Here is a 20,262-nt window from a genome sequence, read left to right as displayed (position 1 = left end):
TTCACACAAGGACATTTATTATAATAAAGCACGTATGCAATTAAACAAGGCAAAATCACGTATGCAATTATACAGCAACAAAAGCACGACAAAAGAACTACGACCGTCTATACGAAATGCAATGCAAATATTTACAGCACACGAAGCACTTAACAATTTCCTACTTATTAGACGGGCCCACGGGCCCACGGACACACGTACGTGCGCGCGCGCGCACACACACACACACACACACACACACCCAAGAAATGGTGGCAGAGGCCTTTAATAACGAGCTCCAGCTCGGAGGACAGGTGAGCTGAAACCCAGAACCTATCTCGAACCTCTCCACCTCGTGTGGTCTTCAAGTTGTTCGGACCTTGACTCCAGCGAGAGCGAGCTGGATCCAATCGTCGTGATCCTTCCCGAGCTCCCGCGAATCCTCCCGCGCTTCTCAACACGTGCTGGTGAGACGAGGCGCCAATCATTCCCGTCGATGCGTCGCTTCCCCGAGGAACCACCTCCAAGAAGAGGTCGATGAGTCGCACCAAGCCAGGAACCAAAATGGAGAACAAGGAGCTCCACGAACCAAGAAGAAGAAGAAGCCACCATTCGGAGCTCGAGCCGAGCGACCAGCTCAACTCTCTTCCAAGCAAATCAGCTTGAAGCAAAAAGCTCTCCCGAGCCAAGCAGAAGCCGAAGCTCACTGAACCACCAAAGCAAAAAGCCTCCTCCCGAGCCAGGCCTCAGCCGAAGCTCACCGAGCCAGCCGAAGCAAAAAGCTTCCGAAGGCCTCAACCCTAACGCAAGCCAAGCAGGACCCGACGGTCTGCTGAACGACTACTCTCTGCCGAAGCAAAAAGCTTCTCATCAACTTCCCACTAACAAGAGAAAAGATCTCTTATCCTTCTCCTGCCCTTCCCCCGCTCCCGACGTGACTCATGACTCCTGCCCTCATGCTCCATCCCCCGCTCAGCCACGGGTGGGAGGGAGTTGTTGACATCATGAGTCACGGGACGGCAGGGTTGTTCTTCCTCTTCGCAGAAGAGGGGGAGGGATGTCTCCATTGTTCGTTCCCTAACTATTAAATCGATCCGCCGCAGCGCATCTAATCGATTTCTGAACATTTAAACAATGAAAGGTGAGCTATCTTGGGAACAAGCACTTATCGACATAGCTGACTAAAGGAAACTATGTTGTGTGCAATCGAATTACAAATTCGTAACAATACCAACTAAAATATCTCAATCATCTGTAGAACTACACTGGTGAAATGTTATTTTAAATAGGTCTACACTGATCCGTCCAAATGTCTATCAATTGGACAACACTGGGCGGTGGGGGTGGTCTATAAATTGGACGACGCTAGTTCAGGAGTCATCTGAATGAGTCTGGCCTATCAGTGGGATAGGTTCTGTGCTTGCCCTTTTTATTTGAAGAATGCAGTTCACATGAAACGTGTGAACTACTGAGTCGATTTGTTTATCGTGTAAAGGTGCTGCCCAGACAGCAACCATGCTCTGAGATAACAATCAGTTTAACCTGCTATCAAGAAACCTCCAAGAAGACCAGACCAAACTTTCGACCCGCAGTCCAGGCAGGAATTTGAAACGTAGGGTACAGGCAATAACTCGCCTACTCTTCATGACAGACACCGTGGGATCTTTAGCGTCTATCAACACCATGGGATGTTGGGGACACCCAATTTTTGGGGCATTCAAGGGATGGCACATCCTTTGATGTCGCTTTGCCTGTGAAATACCAGGTTGAGTGACCATGATGACAAACAATTTTGGGTACCACGAGCACAAAATACTTTGCAAATACCTCCAAGTTCTTTGCCAAGTGCTGATCATTTTTATTAAATGTCTCCACCACCGAAGGTGGAAAGAGGTTGTTTTCACCCCTGTCTGTCTGTGAGCAGGATATCTCAAAAAGTTATGGACTGATTTGGACAAAATTTGGTGGACAGGTTGGGTGTGTGACGAGGAATAATTGATTCAATTTTGTTGAAGATCCGCCTCTGGACATGACAATTTTTTTCAGTGATTATTCACCATTGAGTGATTAGGCCAAAAACAATATATAACATGATGTCTCAAAAAGTTTTGTGACAGATTCGGGCGAAATTTGGTGGACGGGAAGGATATGTGACAAGGATGAATTTATTCGATTTTTGGTGAAGATCTGCATCCCAGAATGTTTTAAGTCGGTTATTCTTCACCTTTGAGTGATGGGGCTAACAAATGATATATATATATGTATATGTATATGTATATATATATATATATATATATATATATATATATGTATATGTATATGTATATATATATATATGTATATGTATATGTATATATATATATATATATATATATATATATATATATATATATATATATATATATATATGTATATGTATATGTATATATATATATATATACACATTGTTGCGCGGCCAGGCATCGTCCGCGAGCATGACCGTAACATGGAGCAGCAGAGTCGGCTTGACTGATCGCCCGGAATTTTGATTGTACTTGTTTGAAAAGTCCGAGAAGTTCGGGTCCCTTATCGGACCGTGATGGATCAATATTTCTACCACGTGATGCAGGGTTATTCGCCAATTTTCAAAATACCTAGAAGACCACGTGGCGATTTACCGAGTCTCCACACCCTCGACGGCACCCGTACGGAACGAGCCGCTTGGCGTACTCGAACCGTGTGCGATCCGAGTGGTTTATCGCCGAGGTCCGTCGGTCCCAAATATCCCGTTACAATGGCAACAGCCTGGCTAATTTCCCAACATGCAGCACACTAAGCTATTAGAGGAAGGGACACGAACGAGCTGAAACATTTGACAATCGGGGTATTTATTCACAATGGGGGAATGAGAGGAGCACACAAGGGCAGAGTTAAACAGATCAAAAGAAATGCACGTATATACAACACGGTACTTATACAATTCACTACTTATCTGACTGGCGCTACAAACACATACTCAAACACCCAAAGAATCGGACCAAAATGGTCTTTATTGAGGCCTGCCTCGGACCTGTCCGCCTCGTGCGGTCTTCAAGGACCAGGTCCTCAGGGCAGAACTGGACCCCCAGCATGATCCAGATGATCCAGACCTTCTCACGACCAGGCTCCAGGCGAACGAAATCGGCAGGGCAAAAGCTGGCAGGAGAAGACCCTCCGTGCCACCGACCACTCCGTACGCAGACGCTTTTTCACTCCACCCCCTTGCGCGCAGATGTTCACTTCCTTGGCAGAACTCTCAGAACCCCCAAACGCGCAGAGCGCGCCTATAATTATCCCCCCTCCTCTTCAGGGGGGGGGGGTTGGTGGGTCGCCTCCTCATGACCCTCATTCTCTCACTGGCTGGTGTTGGTGCGCAAATCGCTTCGTCTCTCTCACTGGCCAAAACAGGCGGCAAGCTCCTTGATTGGCCCTGGGGCGTGGTGACATCACGCTGAGCCCTTTCCTCCTGTCGCGGGGTCTGATTGGCCGGGCGACGGTCACCTCACTCGTTGCACACTGATTGGTCAAGGGCCGCCGCACGGCTCTTCCTTGAACTCCGCCCACCATGACGTCGGCCAGAGCGATGTGAAGGTGAAGGTGAGGGTGATGCGGTGTCGTCGGCATTGATGTTGGTGGTGTAAAAATAAACGAAAACAAAACCTGATTATTAAAATAACTCCACAGCGCAGGAACATTTAATTACCCATTAGACTAGGGTCGGGACCCTAACTTGCAACATGTACTTACCGATATAACTGATCTATAGGACCGGTATGTTGTGTGCTCATGGCTTCCAGATTAGCAACACTACCCCCTCCCCTTTTTACAGACTTGTCCCGAGTCGTCAAATTTTTATGTGACCAGCATGTGTAAGTTTTCCTCTGGTACATTTTACCTTCGGATCCCTGAGTGCGACACTTTTTTATACATGTCCCAAAATTAAATAACCTAATGCGCTGCATAACTTACTGACTCGTACAGACGACTTAACTTATTGCCGGCGTTACGACAAGCACACAGGTGGGTTAAACTTATTTACATTCTTAACTTCTCTATTTACACTAACCATGGCCCAGGACCTGGCATCTGTGGGAAAGAAGGCATGGCAAAGTTAGTCAACAGTTTGTGTGTGGGTGAGTGCTCCGCAGCTGAAGGTCAGTTGTCCTCAGGTCTTTCTCAAAAGGTCCCCCTTGAGTCTTTCTTTCTTTCCTACCCCCAGCTGCTGGAGGCAACTCACCCTAACACGGCATGCCATATGCCTTCCCACAGGCCATTTGAAGAGGTAGCCAGGTAGTGTAGTAGATAGAAAAATCGTGCAAATTATGATACAAGCATCAAATTTGGCATTTCTGATCAAATCTGCCCGATTGGCCATTTGAAAATCCAAATTTTGAAAAATTTGAAGAAAAAAAAAAAACTTCAAAAAAATTTGAAGTCACAGCTGGCTGAAATTCTTGAAGCGCAAGTGAACATCCCAGAGAGAGAACCAAGGGGAGATGCAGTCATCATTGATGGCTCAACATTTATCAATGCCCTACCTCCACGCACTTCAAAGATATTTGATGACTATACTAAAGAAGACATCATCCCAAAGGTGGAATCCTCTGATGCCAGGTACGAGAGGGTGGACGTCGTGTTTGATGTGTACAAGAAGTCAAGTCTGAAGTCCGAGGCAAGGTCGAAAAGGGGGCAAGGAATCAGAAGAAGAGTGACAGGAACCAGTAAGACCCCACGTAACTGGAGAAGCTTTATTCGAGATGACAGCAACAAGACTGAGCTGTTTCACTTCCTTGCGGAAAAGATGTGTGAAGCACAGACGACAAGCACAGTCATTGTCACAAAAGGAGAATATGCCATTAGCAACACAAGGAAGTCACTGGATGCTGTGTCTCCATGTTGTCATGAAGAAGCTGACACTCGAATATTTGTACACGCCAGGGATGCAACGACAGATGATAGCAAGTCCATTATCATTAAGGCTAATGACACGGACGTACTAGTCATAGCAATATCTGTACTGCCATCCTTACAGGAACTAGGTCTTGAGAACATGTGGATTGCCTTTGGCCAAGGAGCCATGGTGCGATGGATTCCAGTCCATGAGGTAGTTTCTGCAATAGGGCCTGAGAAAGCTTGAGGGATCCCATACTTCCATGCGTTCACTGGATGTGACGCCGTGTCTGCCTTCCGTGGTAAAGGGAAGAAAACTGCATGGCAGACTTGGAACGTCTTTGATGATGTTTCTGAAACATTCACCAATCTCAGCCAGCATCCAACATTGATTCGTGATCTTGACTTTTTTTTTTTATTTTTATTTTTTTCAAATGGCCAATCAGGCAGATTTGATTAGAATCTCCTGGAGAACAAATGTGCCAAATTTGATTCTGTTATCTGCCCCACTAAGGCTGCCCAATGCAGTCTCTGGGCTCCTTTGTGCAAGAACAGAGAGGTAGCCGGCTGCCCAATGCAGTCCCTGGCTCCTCAATGGAACTGTACTGGATGCAAGAAACGGTGCACGGGTTGCTCAATGCAGTCCCCGTGGTGTGGCTTGCATGCAGGGCAGTCCTTGCAAAACACTGTTGATCCTGGCACACATGGTTATGAATGGTGACACAGGGGCAAATGCAAAAAGGGTAGCAGGCATGGGGTTATGGCAGAGGCAGACAAAGAAGGCATGGCAAGGCAAATGTGGAACAGGAAGTACAGCACAACAGGCCGGCAGGTGAAGCTGGCCGGCCTCTGGTCTCGTTCCGTGTGGGTCTGGAGTCAGTGTGGTGGTGCCGGCCGCTCTGAAAACGGGCTCGGACCTACCCTACTGTTTCCCCCAACCTATCGCCTTTGCCTGTCTCAATCCATACCCACTCCCTTAATTTGCCACACAAAACAACAAAATGTAGCCCCTCTTTATTTTGCTTTTGTTTTTTGTTTTTTCCTTTTTATAATTCCCCCTAACCCACTTCCTGTCTTTGTCCAGCTAACCTATCCTGTCAACCTAGCCTATTCCCAACCCCTAAAATCCTTTATGGAGGGGAATAAGGAGAGACGCGTCCTGTCTCGAGGCCCAACAAAGCCTCAAAATGGCCTCCGACGGAGTTCAGCAATCTAACCCAAGGTGGGTCCAGCGGCCTACTGAGAGCGAAAGGGTACATCTCCTAACTATCCTACTTTTCATTAAATTTAAATTACCCCGGGGCTTTCCAAAGCGCCTGTATTTTTAAACTATGGGTTCTAACAACCATAATTCCCATCGCCTGTGTTGGTGTCCATTATAAATTTGGGCCTAGCCCTCCAATTTTCACTCGTGCCCTTGCACAATTTCGTGGCTGGGCAGCGTGGCTCACTTGGCAGGGATTTCCCCTCTGCCAGACTCTATCTATGTCACCCCTGGGCACTGAGGCTGTCTCCGAGCCTACCTGCTCCCTATGAACAAGGGGGTTGCCCTTCCTGGCATTGCCCCCCTTCCATGCGCACGTGGCATCTTTGGTGCTCCGGGTCTCGATCCGTGGGTCGCCCATGCCCAGTACATTATCCCGGTCCCTTGGACCCTTGGCCTACTCTGGCCGACTACTTCGGTGCCCGGGGTGCCCACTACTCGGTACTCACCTTCCCAAGCCATGCTCCCAGCCGGTTAATCCCACTCCTGACACCAATGTTGTGCGGCCGGGCGTTGGCCGCGAGCATGACCGCTAGATGCAGCAGCAGAGGCGGCTCAATCGATTGCCCGGAATTTACATCGTACTTTTTCGGAAAAGTCCGAGAAGTAGGGGTTCCTTATCGGACCGTGAAGGGTCAATATTTCTACCACGTGGTACAGGGTTATTCGCCAATTTTCAAAATACCTAGAGACCACGTGGCGATTTACCGAGTCTCCACACCCTTGACGGCACCCGTACGGAACGAGCTGCTTAGAGTACTCGAACCATGTGCGATCCGAGCGGTTTATCGCCGAGGTCCGTCGGTCCCAAATATCCCGTTACAACGGCAACAGCCTGGCTAATTTCCCAACACGCAGCACGCTAAACCAATGGAGGAAGGGACACGAACCAGCTGAAACATTTAACAATAGGGGTATTTATTCACAAGGGGGAATGAGGGGAGCACATAAGGGCAGAGTTACACCGATCAAAATAAATGCACGTATATACAGCACGGCACTTATACAATTCACTACTTATCTGACTGGTGCCGCAAACACATATGCACACACCCAAAGAATTGGACCAAAATGGTCTTTATTGAGGCCTGCCTCAGACCTGTCCGCCTCGTGCGGTCTTCAAGAACCAGGTCCTCGGGGCAGAAATAGACCCCCAGCACAATCCAGACACCCTCACGACCGGGCTCCAGGCGAGCGAAATCGGCAGGGCGAAAGCTGGCAGGAGAAGACTCTCCGTGGCACCGACCACTCCATGCGCAGACGCTTTTTCACTCCACCCCCTTGCGCGCAGATGTTCACTTCCTTGCCAGAACTCTCAGAACCCCCGAATGCGCAGACCGCGTCAATAGTTATCCCCCCCCTCATCAGAGGGGGGGGGCGCCTCCTCGTGACCCTCCCTCTCTCACTGGCTGGTTTTAGATCTGTATGTTGTGTGCTCATGGCTTCCAGATTCGCAACAATATCACAATTTCTTAAAGTTCTGGGTGGATGAGTTAGTTCGGTGACGAAAACAAGCTGATTAGATTTTGGTTTATGTTCGGATACAGATCTGGCCTTTAGATGGGATACAAAACGTGGACTGTTCATCCTGGTGGAGGAATGCACTCTCCCAGTGCCGTTCTTGTTGTTTAAGAGTTTGAGTTGATATTTCGCAAATCGGTTTTAAGCCTTCTCTTCCGTTTGCATGTAAAAGTTTGTCAAATTTCTTCTGCAAAGCCTTGCCATACATTTTCTTCTCAAAATGACAGCATTTTCTTTTCAGGCTAAGTGCTATGAACATTTCTGAAATGCATTGGCTTGTATTTCAGAATGGACCAAGTGAACTGCATTATTTGAGAAAGAAAGAATATTTACAAACGTGTTGAGTTGTACCCTCAGTATATAGCTAAGTGCAATCTTGCTTGTAAGAAATATATCAAAATGCTGTTTGGATAAGAGATGAACTGTTCTAAGACACGAATCCCAATTTGGAAAAGGCATAAGTATCAAGTACCTATTTGCTTAAAATGTAGTGGAGGTTTAACATAACCATGGTGCAGATTTTATAAAAGTAAATAATTACAAGTTGTGTGTGTTTTATCCTGTTTCACCGCAAACATGGTTAAATGTGTGCCCGATTTTCAGAGGGAGCAGGACCTACGTATGGCTGAAATTGGTCCACGAGGTACCATGGGAATGGGAGGTAGGCCACATAACCATCGACCGCAAACCAACCAACAGTCTGTCCGATCTGTGTCGGGTGTCACTTCCCTCATTTATTTTTCTCAATCAAGCGTATGCCGGTTTTGTTTCTCTTCTTGGCCTGCATTACGACGCTTTACACATGACATCAAAGCCATACATCAAGCACCTTTATGCTCTCGGATTTCAGTTGTCTGTGCGTTAACATTGATGGTTCTGAAAAGCAGATGTGGGATTGTTGTTTGTTTATATAAAGTACTTGTATTATTTTTGTTCCTCAAGCTGTTGACTCGAGTTTGGTGCACAACACTGATATTTGTTCATGTCATGCAGACCCATAGTCTGGTCCTTTTATTATTGTGTGAAGATTAATCCGTTTCGACAATGTGATGAATTGTAGGTTGTAAAATATACTGATTTTAAATAATACAAAACGGTCCCACCAAATCACAAGATTATCTCGCAAAGACTAGCTTGGGCCACAGTGATGACTGCATCAATGTGGCAAAGGAGACAATGTGGCAAAGGTCTTGGAGGGTGGGTTTGGGCAATGCTTCAGTTGTATACTTCGACCCCAAACAGAAAGCCTGTTTGTTTTTTGTTTTAATGTGAAGTAGTTAATAAGTAATGAACCGAGGTGGAGAGTGTTGCTGTGGTTTTTAGATGAGGCATGACGAAGCAAAAACAAGCACCCGGTGCATTACACAGGGCAACTGACTGCACATTGTTCAACATTTGTTTTGCCACACATTGTGTACAGGTGAAAAGGACATTTGGAAAGCCTTTAACCTGGAAAACAGATAAACCTGGGACTTAGAATTCCTGCCTAATTGTGCATTCCAATGTTTAAATGACATTGAATGATGGGTTTTTTTGGGGCTCATCCCCACTTTGAAAAGTACCTGTATGTTGGTAAAGGAATGAGTCTGTGTGTTTTTAGGTGGGATCAAATCCAAAATGGAAGATTTGATCAGTATTTGTAGCTCATCAACATTCTTAATGTCCCGTTTTCTTTTTTTGGCGTGCAACTCAAATTGGCTAATTTTTCCATTTTTGTTGCCTTCATTCATCAGTAAGTCAATTTGGAGTACAAGATCAAGCGAGATCAACTACGGGTAGTTAGCAAAACTGTCTGTCAGAACAATAGAGGTGTTAATTCCTCCAAGACACTCGCAAAGCATCATCGCTGCCTATGGTACTTCAAGGGTCGCAAATATTTAATAAGCTCTTTTGTGCATATTATTAGAATTATTTTGTGGGACGACCTTTTGGATAAATTAAGAATGTAAATAGTTTTTCAACATGTTTGTTATGTCAAGGAACAGTCCTGTATTTAAAACGAGCAATACAAGCGACAATCGGCACTGGCTCGCTCATAGCACATTATATTTTGGCGCAGTTCACAACTCCTTAATAAACATGAACTTATTGTAATACAAGCACATTTGAATGCATGAAAAAGCTCAATTACAGAGCACTGTGTTTTCCGTTGAGTATTGTACAATATTTTTATTTTTCAATTTCACACTTTACAATTTTTTCCCATTTATGCAATTCAATGTCTTAAACCACAGATAAATTGTATAACAGTCGAGTCCTGGACTTCCGGGGGGAAAAGTATCGACTTGTATGCTGAAAACTACGGTGTTTCATATTTAGGCTTGGTCCTTCGTTTTTAATGAACAAGCAGAGTACCCGCCCTACAGGCAATCTTGTTCCAAGCATGAAACGTGTTCTTCTGACGCATACCATTATTTGGATAGTGTATAGGCAACTGACGGCTCCATCTGGACAAAAAATAAACCCGGGTTTCGTGCACGGAGTAAAAACATCTCGTCTACTTATAATTCAAAATACCTCACTGCGCTGGAAAACGTGGGGACAGGAATACTGCACTGTAAATGGTGGGGACTTGTAATACCTTCCTCCACCTAGCGGTGGTGCTACCGATACATATTTACATAGAGAATTTGTGTTCTCCCCCTCCCCACCTTACCCAATAAGGGATATGCACAAGCAGTACTGCGCATGGCCTGAAGTCGACTTTGCTGATAGTCTCTTGTTGGAGTGTTCAAAATGGCATTTCAGGAGACAGATTTCAAAGCCACTATTACTAATATTAGAAATGATCGCCAGACGACTTGCTGGGTATCTTGTCAAATAATCGCATAGCTACAATGGTAATTGAGAACTATGAAAACTCGTCATGGAACATTCAAGATGGTGCTTGCGCGTGTGCCTTATTGGTGGACATAAAATGGCAGCGTGCAAGTGGCACTTGATATATAGCAAAGTGGGAAATTGCCATTTTTCAGCTGACAGGGTTCCATTGCTCGGTTTGACAGAACATGAGAAACTTGTGAAAGTTAAGGCATCTAACAATCATGACTGGAGCTAGAGTATGACAAGCGATGGTGGTGTACCTTCAACTTCTAGTCCTGGAGGGAAATGAGATTGAACAGCCTCAGTTGGTTCCACAAATGGGAGAAAAGAATAAAAGGGTGTATGATGGGTGACAAGCCTGGGTTATGGGAGTTTAATCAGGAAGAGGTTGCTGGAAGAACACATGCATCTTGGAGTAGCGGGAATGGTCAAAGAGCAGTCTCAGCTGCACAGGAGTAGAGCCGGTTAAAAAACAAAACCCAGAACGCACGATCTTGTCTGAATTTTAAGAGTGACGGGCCTTCTGCTTCTACCTTATCATGACAAATGCCAATAATTTTGAGTACTAGATTGAGCCGATCCATGAGAGACATGTGATGTGGGGATACCAGCCCGGATGGGAGAGCAATACTCTGAAGCTACATGCAGAACAGCTTTGAGAGCTGCATTTGGTTCTGATTTGTTAACAAATGCGAGGGTGCCCACTCTGCTACTGGCTTTGAAGGCAAGTGTTGATGTGGTCATTCTGGGGTAGTTTCTGCCTAATGGTGAAGCTGAGAGATTGAAGAGACGAAACTTCTTCCAGTGGCTATCTGTGGAAATAGATCGGTAGATTCACTTGACTATTTTTCTGGGGCCACAGGATGAAACTGACATTTGCAGGGTGAAAGGCTGATTTGAATTATGTTTACTAATAACCTTGTATTAATTTGAAAAAGTTAATTACTGTCCCTTAATGTCCTTGTTACCCTCGCCGAAGGAGAGGGTATTGCATTTGGGTCTGTCTGTCTGTTTGTCTGTCCGCACAGAACATTCGTGTTTTTCTCTGCGCAGCTTGTCAGATTGAGACAAAATTTTCGCCACAGGTGCAATTAATCGTGTAGAATGTTTTAATGATAATTATGATATCATCGGTCACGTGGTGTGGCTGCCATGCTTGAAAAACGGATAAACTTTGGACCTCTGAAACTGCACTAAAGAAAAACTTTTAACGTGGCACTCGACAAGTACTCCTCACGGGGAATGTGATTTATATATATATATATTTTTTATATAATGACGTCAAAGGTGCCTTCGGTATGCCATCATACTTGCTTATGTAGAATGCTATATCTGATCGGTATGAAAATTTTTGAGGGTCATCTCGGGATAAAATGGTCCACAGAAAGAAATTGATGTCATTGGTCACTTGATTTGACAGCCATATTGTTTAAAAAAAAATTTTAATCTTCAAAAATCATCTTCTCTGAAGCGGCTGAACAGATCAAGGCGAAACTTTGCACGTATGACCACCTAACCATGAGGAAAAAAAGGTTCACGTATTTGACATCTTAGGTCACAAGGTTTTGCAGCCATATTAGATTTACCCAAAAAACTATAAAGATCTTCTTCGCTTGAACGGCTGGACAGATCGAGGCGAGACTTCACACATATGTTCCCCAAGCCTTGGATGTACAAGTTTTAGGAATAATTGATAGATCACATGGTTAGGCAGCCATATTGGATTAAAGAAAGATATTTAAAAATTTTTTTTTCTCTGGAACCACTGAATCAATCGGTGAAACCTATGATGTAATATTGATGGGGAATACATATTTTAAATTTCAACTACATTTATGATACATGGTCTTGTAAGTAGAACTACTTATTTTTTGTTTTGGGTTCTTTTTGATTTTATTTTTTTGAATAAGCCTCGCTTGCCTGTTCCTGGATGGGTTTGAGAGTAGAGTAGCAGCAGCTGAAATCTGAATCCTATCCGAGTTCCTCCTGATGACTTCGTCTTTGCTTTTTGCTTGTTCTGGCTCCTTCTGGTGTCTCAAATGCAGGACTGCACCTATTTGGTCTTCCATTTGATATGAATTTCATTTATTTTTATCCCATTCTGAATTCATTTGAATAATAATTTTAAAAAATGTCATGAGTCAGGGGCAGGTGTCCGATCAAAGCGGGGTTCCATCAAAGCGGTTTTTCTTGGTACCCGGTCATCACTGCTAGCAGTTTTCAAGTGACAGTTCTACTTTTGTCTCTAATTACGTAACACAACAGTACACAAATGCATAACAAAATACACCAAACAAAACTATACAAACACCACATAAAGCAAGTCCTGGTTGAGGGTCTGCAATCTCTGATTGTGCTTTTCTTGTTTTGTATTAAATTAGTGTGAAAGATTATTTGATGAGCTTTGGACACAAATTAAATACAATGGTGCTTTTGTCATCGATGCGATTTTCTGATGAACATAGGTTGCACCACTTCCAGCGAGCTTAAAAAAAAAAAAATGCTTACATGACACCGCAGCTCAAATTGAGACCTTTAGAAAGTTGCTTTTAATTTTGTCACAACGTATAGTGAATCCTGGTTCAGAAGTTATTTTTCCATTTTTGAAAAGCTTCTTGGATCTGTGGTCTGAACGAGCACCAAATCGCCATTTTGGATACCGAATGGTGGGATTTATTTTGTCTTTTCTGTTTTTGTTATGTTCCGATTCAGGAGTGCCTTCATGTCTTTGCTTTTTAAAATGATTCCTCAATGGAATTTAACTGGCCATAAGCGTCATGACTTTTAATCTTTGCTTTACATAATGGCTCGTTGCATTATTTGAAAATGTTAAAATGTGCAGCCTGTTTTTTTTTTGTTGTTTTTTTCCACATGGTAAGCTTTATTCTGTTGTGTAAGTCTTTGCAGGTAGGATGTGATACGATTATATGTTATGCATTGATTATACTTGCCTTCCCATTTCTGTACCTTGCACAGCTCGTTTCTGTACCTTGCACAGGTGCATTTTCACTTGTGGATGAAACCATCAGCTGTACTTCAAAGATGTTTTTTCTATTTTTGTAGAATAAGCTCAGAGCCCTCATAAGTAGTGGGATTTCATTTTGTTTTATGGAGGAAGAGGAGGAGGAGGAAGGGATTCATGTTGCTCCTATTTTGTACCACGAGCTCCTACTTAAAAAAGCAATGAAGTATCAGTATTGGCACCATGAAAGTTTTGATTTTTAATACTCTCAAGGTTTTTATGATCAGAGTTCAAGATCGTGTGTGTGTGTGTGTGTGTCTGTGTGTGATAAGTTTCTCTCAGTACAGTATTTTATACGCGGCTTCACCGAGCTAAGTGGCAGAGAATCTGCAATTCCTTGCTCTCTGGACAATTTGTGATTTAAAGGGCTCCCAGCAAGATTTCTGGGATGGGAGTGAAGCGGGATGATTGAAAATAATAAAGGAAAATCCACAATTGCGAAGTGTTTAAACAACTTTTCAGGGTTTATTCGGTATTGAGAAGAGAATTGGAAAACAGGCCTGTGACCTGTGGAGGCAGTTTTGGCGAATTCCACAATTCTGGTTTACGGCATCTCGAGCACCTGAATGGAAGGTTTCATTTCCATTATGACAAGCGAAGTGAAGGTCTTTATGGATAGGTTAATTCCCCAGAATCTGGCTATTTTAGTATGACTTGCAATATACATACTAACCAGGCAATGCTATATGATACACATTCACATGGAGAGAATTGGAGTGGATGGGGCTGAGGGAGGAGTGGGGGGGGGGGCAGGCCACCACCAACTTGAACCCCTGAGACTGGAAAAAATTATTTTTAAGTCGATTAAATCTTCCCGGGCATGCAGAGTCCAACCACAGTTTTTAACTCCTTCCATCCAGTGGTTCAAGAGTTTATAAAACTCTCGCTCTCTTGCTCTCTCTCTCGCTCACAGTATGATAACACTTGGAATGAGTCAAGTTATCCATACCCATGCAGTCTTCACCTGGCATGTATCCTTTTGGATGCTCATTTTCCTTATAAATTCGTTCATTCTTTTGCTCACCTGGACTTTACTCAGGTGAGTTCATGCGATTGAGCATTCCCTATGGGTGAGCGAGTGAGTGAGTCAGTCCGTAAACATTTCAGTCATTTTAGCTTGAATCAAACACACCGTTGTGATGAAACTGAGCCACAAGCTTCATATCTGATGACTCACGAAGGTTTATTGACCACATCAAAACCTGCGCTCATTAAGGGGGTCGACAGTGGGGTTTTTGACCCGCCGAAATCATTATTTGCTCTCTTCTCCGAAACTACACACAATTTCGATGAAACTTGTCCACAACCTTCATCACCCATGATGTACCATATTTTACCGACCGCATTAATATCTGCGCTTATTAAAGGTGTCTTTGGGGGGTTTATGACCCCTCCAAAATATGTATTTGCTCTAGTCTCCGAAACTACACACACAATTTTGATGAAACCTGACCACAACCTTCAATACCGTGATGTACCAAAGTTTGTTCACGGCACTAAAATAATAATCATAATAATCGGGGTCAACGGGGGTTTGTTGGGGTGTGGGGTGGGTTTGCGTGACTGTTGCTCCTGATCCAGGTGAGCTTCAGGATGCGAGGTCCTATTTTTATGTTGATAATTCAGAGGAATCTCCTCTTCAATATTCCCCATGATAAACAAGCTTGCTATTCAATGTTGCTGATTGCTATTCAATGTTTGTTTTCACACTAATTTGAAAAAGAAAAGGGTTTTCATCGACCTCAGTCATCTCCATTAGCATTTGAATGTTAAACTAACGCATGTTTCATTAACACTAAAGTACATCAGTACAGTATTTGAATGTTCAACTAATGCACGTTTCATTAACACTTGAGTATTTTATAATTTGCGAGTTTTCAAGGTATGTGGCATTTTGATGGAAAAAAAAGGTCATGCCCTTTTGGAAATGTAAAATTGTTTTTATAGATCAAATTGATCATGGAGATTACATTTTTATTTTGGCTATATTGTCATTGAAGTTTTGTACATCATTGCCTCTTCGATGCAATCTGGTGGCTCCTTTGTGGTAAATGATTTAATACTGTCACCCAGCGGGAGATTTAGGGCTGAGAAACACACGAGTGTCGCGTGCACGCTCGTTCTTTCTCGATGCCTGGTTTTAGCTGTGAAACAAGAAGACTGGTCATTGCCATTTGCTCATCTTCTGATTTGATACTTGCAGTCTTCATGTTTGTCAGATTTTGTTGCATGAGGAGGAGGAGGAGGAGGTAAGGGGGGAGAGAGAGAGAGAGAGAGAGACAGAGACAGAGACAGAGACAGAGACAGAGACAGAGACAGAGACAGAGACAGAGACAGAGACAGAGACAGAGACAGAGACAGAGACAGAGACAGAGACAGAGACAGAGAGGCATTTACAAGGGATTATGTGCATCAGGGCATGGTTTGTGGTTTGTTGGTGATGTAACACGAGTCACATTTTATCATCCGTCCTGCTGATGCAATGCCCCTGTTAGTCAGGGCTGAAACACTTACAAATCACGTTTGTATCCCCGTCTGTCCAGGCCATACCTTTTTTCTTGTTCCCCCCCCCTAATCATTTGAGCTTTTGTCATCAAATTGGTGGGGGGGGGGAGACCTTCATTTTGAGAATATGCAGAAAATAATTTCGATCTCAACCAAACTTCATAATTGTCAGCCTGTGGTTGTTGTGGAAAATGAACGAATTTCTGAGAACAGCCCTGATGCAGCACGTCGAGCGTGACAACCATTTTTTTTTGTTTTTAATCGCGTCCATGTTTATTTATTTACCATTTTGCTTTAGTGTGTCTTTCCAGGCCATACCATTTTTACCAATTCAGCTTTTGTCATCCAATCTTCAACAAACTTTTATGATGAGAATGAGAACACAAATGAATAAAATATCATTTATTTATTTATTTATTTATTTATTTATTTGTTTATTTTACTGTCATTTCCATCAAGTTTAGTTCAAGTACAAAGCGAGCGTGGATGAGCTTTGCGTTTTGAGATGTTTTCAAGTTTTTGTTTTTTTTAAATTATTTTTCATGCTGTAAAATTGGTAACATAGCCGCAATGCTTTTTGGGATTTTAATTTATTTTATTTTGTCGTGCTTTCATCCCTTTGACAATATAATCTGATTTTCGAAGGTTAACATTTCAAATGTTCTCATGTATTTTGTTTTCTCCAGGTGTTGATTTTTCTGTCGTTCTTATCGATGACTTCAATCGAACCATTTTTGGCTTTCATTGGTGTTTGGGATTCTCTTTCCAGCAACGAGTGAAATAATTCTTGCTTAATTATGCACGTGGCAAGCTTTTGGATGTCATATTACAAACTGAAAGCACCACCAATTAATGTGTAGCTGCCCAACAGGTAAGTTTCAGATGTGACATTTCAACCTCTGAGTGGTCTTCAAGTCTTAGACGAACACCAATGTGGAAATGTCAGACCTGAGCCTTGCTGAATGGGCTTCAACGTTTGTTGGTGCCTTCAGCTTTGAATATGGATCTTCCCAGCTATGACCAGTGTTTTGCTCGTCATCTCGGCATTGCTCACTATTTTTGTGTACTCCTATGTAATCGTGTGACGTGAACTGCGTATGGCATCAATCGCGACGAGTCTGTTCCATGTTTTCCTTCTGTGGTTGTCGAACTCACCAGGAACGAAGAGCAATGGCTTGTTTCTGTCTTCGTTTGTAGCATCCAACGGGCAAATGGACAAATCGGAACTTTTGGTTCAAGATCATGGGCAACATCTACAGGGCTATCAAATGTAGTTTTTTTTTGTTTGTTTGTTTGTTTTTTCCTTTTCTTGAAGTGCTATTTAATTTACCGATAAACGGACCTCGGCATTGTACAGCGTGTGGATTCAATAATGAGACATCCACTTTGATGCCGTTGATCTTCTCTCCTTGGCCTTGCAAAAGAGGTGATTAAAGTGCCCTGACTTTTGTCTAGATACTTACAGCACACCTGGCCCTACAACTCAGGGTGCTTCATCCATGATGAACATGAACTACGCTAGCTCAGCCATGGCCACAACTGGGACTGGAAGCATGGCGAGCCCAATGATGGGTGGAAACAACGGCATGTCAGCAGCGGTAATGTATTATCCCTTCCAAACCCCTTCTTTTTATTAACCATATTTTGTTTCCACTTCCTTCATCGTCTTTTCCTTCTCCATTGTCCCATTTTCGTTCACCGCCTAATCGGGTGTCTTTTGTTTTGTTCTCCGAGAGAGGAGCTTTCTCCTTATTCCTGTCGGATGTGGCGTTGTCAAGTTTTTGGAATCACTAAATCGAAGTTGGACTTTTGCAGCATTGTACAAACTATTTGTACTGTGTTCATAAATCCAATTGCCTTTTAAAAATTTGTCTGTGCAGTTTGGTGATGTGAAAACATGGCTCCATTGCTTCAGAAATTTGAACTGTTTCCTTTGGTTTGAGGAGAAATGCAATTTTGATTGTAGTGTTAGACGGCTCCATATTCTGTTCACAAGTGTTCGTTTATATTTTTATTTTCTCATATCCAACATACTGATTCCAAATACTGTTGGTAATTGGCTTCCATTTATTACTTGCAGTAATATTTTGGATGTTAGGATCTGGGCAAAGTTCCTCCATTTTAGCAAAGAAACCAGGTCAGGTCAGGTATGGGAGCATGTGCCAGAACAGCGTGTCGCTGCGTCCACTTTCCGCCGGTACTCTAGGGGCCTCCGTCTGGCCATCCCCCAGGCAGATGCCAGGCCCATCCCCATCTCCTTGAGATGATGGTCAACCTGCTGCAACCACGAGGCACGTGGTCGGCCCACTGGCCTCCTCCACTCATGAGACTCCCTCGCTGAGAGAATCTGGTGAGCAGGATCAGCGTCAGGAAAACGAGCCACATGTCCATACAGCCGCAACTGACGCTCACGGACTATGCAGGTAACAAATCTCATCCGAGTCTCTCTCAGCAACCGCTCGTTGGACACAAAATCCGACCAGCGATAGCCAAGGATTCTCTGAAGAGACCTGGTACCAAAGGAATTAAGTCTCCGTCTCAGATCCTTGGTCAGAGTCCAAGTCTCGCATCCATAGAGCAAGACTGGAAGTACCAAGGACCTGAAGACTCGGACTTTCGTCCTCCCGCACAGGTACCGGCAGCGCCACACCCCGGCAGCAAAGAAACCGATATTAGAAAAAAAAACAAAAAAACAGGTTGATTACGTCAAATTGTTGCATCGAATATGGCAGGAAGGAAGGGTGTCGATCACTCTGGAAAAGTGGTGGTGGGGGGAGGCATGCGAGTGCGTCGCGCGAAGGCAATATGCTATTGGGTCTGGGGCCCGTTTTGGATTCTGAGCACATTATAGCTGCTTGAGCTACCCTTTATGGGGAAAAAAAAATTGGTGGGGAGAGGGGGGGGCAACCTTAGTTTGTGTACCGTATAGTCTATAGAAAAAAAAGGAACTGGAACAACAATCAAATGATCTGAAAATCCAATTGTGAGAAAATCCAAGGTGGTGAGAACGGCAGCTGTTCGTCGCAAACGACACTCCAACCTGCAGACGTGTTTTTTTCAAGACGGAAAAAAACAAATAAAATCTGGAAATCCTTCGGATCTTTTGCAGTCGAGTCGAAAGCAACACAGACTGAGAATAATGTCTTAAAATGTAAAAAGAATGTGAAAACTATCGAGATGGAAAGCCTGTCATACACTCTCCCATCGGAAGTGGCACGACACATTTAAATGGAGAATTTTTTCCTGCCTCCCTGCCCCAGAACCCTCAGGAGGGGGCAAATCATGTAGCTACAATCTTTGTCTTGAGAGTTACTAGTGTGTGGCTGTACGTGCAAAGAAAAAAAAACTTTCAAACTGCGTGCCAGAAACAACAACCATACAGGCCGACAGTTATGAAGTTTGGTTGAGATTGAATAACATCCAGATGCATCAACTGAAGACAGCCAGCAAATTCCATATTTTCATATAATGATGTAACTAGACAAGACCTCAAGTGTTGTCAACTTGCGTTCTGAAGTGCCGGTACATGCTATGCAGCGGTTGCGGTCCATATGGCATTTATGAAAACAATATTTCACTTACGAAGCAATCAATAGTTCATTCAAACTTTTCATAAAATCTATTCAATCAATTGAAAGGAAAACTACTTCATACTCCTTTGTGAGTATGTATACAGTACACATTTCTGTTTTTTGCCAAAAATAGTGGGGGGACAATCAATATGCTGTCGCCCCCCCCTCCAAAAAGTGAGGAGGACATGTCCCTTCCCCCACTGATCGACACCCATGGCGGGAAGGATGAAATGAAAATCCAAGGGAGGCATTTTCAAACTGAATGTCACTTTGCTGCAAGATCATCTGATCTGACCCTTTTTCTTTCAGTTTGGCTATTAGTTTACAAAGTTTTAGCACCTGTTTCCATCTGGTGTTTTAAATTTTTTTTTTAAACAAGCCAGTATCTGACATTTCTTTACCAGACTGAGCACGTAGACCATTGCGATTTCTCAGAAGGCTGTATTCATAAATCTTTATACCTAACGGTTTTTGAATTTCATCCCTCATCAGCCTCCCCCAACCCACCCATCCACCATACATGTGTGCGATTATATTGTTGTTATCTATCTATTCTCTCTATCCATATTTGCAGTGGTTCCTTTTGCGAAGACTCCAATAATAGTGATGTTTATCATCTTTCAATGTATCATGCTTGCTTATTTTGAGTACAGTCTGGAAAGGCACAG

At 43.5% G+C, this 20,262-nt stretch overlaps 1 protein-coding gene across 5 annotated transcripts in view; it reads left to right on the top strand.

Moving 5' to 3' along the window:
• LOC147010580 (paraspeckle component 1-like) overlaps nucleotides 1-20,262 on the top strand; it is a 118,839-nt gene that overhangs the window by 18,752 nt on the left and 79,825 nt on the right. For 3 of the 5 annotated variants that reach the window (XR_015052536.1, XR_015052537.1, XM_085860388.1), the window contains exons 7-8: nucleotides 8,276-8,333; nucleotides 17,478-17,620. Coding sequence is in view for 1 of the 5 variants with exons in the window: in XM_085860388.1 (XP_085716514.1) it covers nucleotides 8,276-8,333; nucleotides 17,478-17,620 (201 nt within the window). In the remaining 4 variants the exon portion in view is untranslated. The remainder of the gene's footprint in view (nucleotides 1-8,275; nucleotides 8,334-17,477; nucleotides 17,621-20,262) is intronic. The other 2 variants (XR_015052538.1, XR_015052540.1) reach the window with 1 other exon arrangement.

The sequence above is a fragment of the Eptatretus burgeri genome, chromosome 16, assembly GCF_056783735.1.
Source record: "Eptatretus burgeri isolate ZD-2024b chromosome 16, Ebu_testis_v1, whole genome shotgun sequence".
Classification (NCBI taxonomy): Eukaryota; Metazoa; Chordata; class Myxini; order Myxiniformes; family Myxinidae; genus Eptatretus; species Eptatretus burgeri.
Note: the sequence above shows the minus strand (reverse complement) of the source record. Positions and strands in the feature narration are given on the sequence as shown.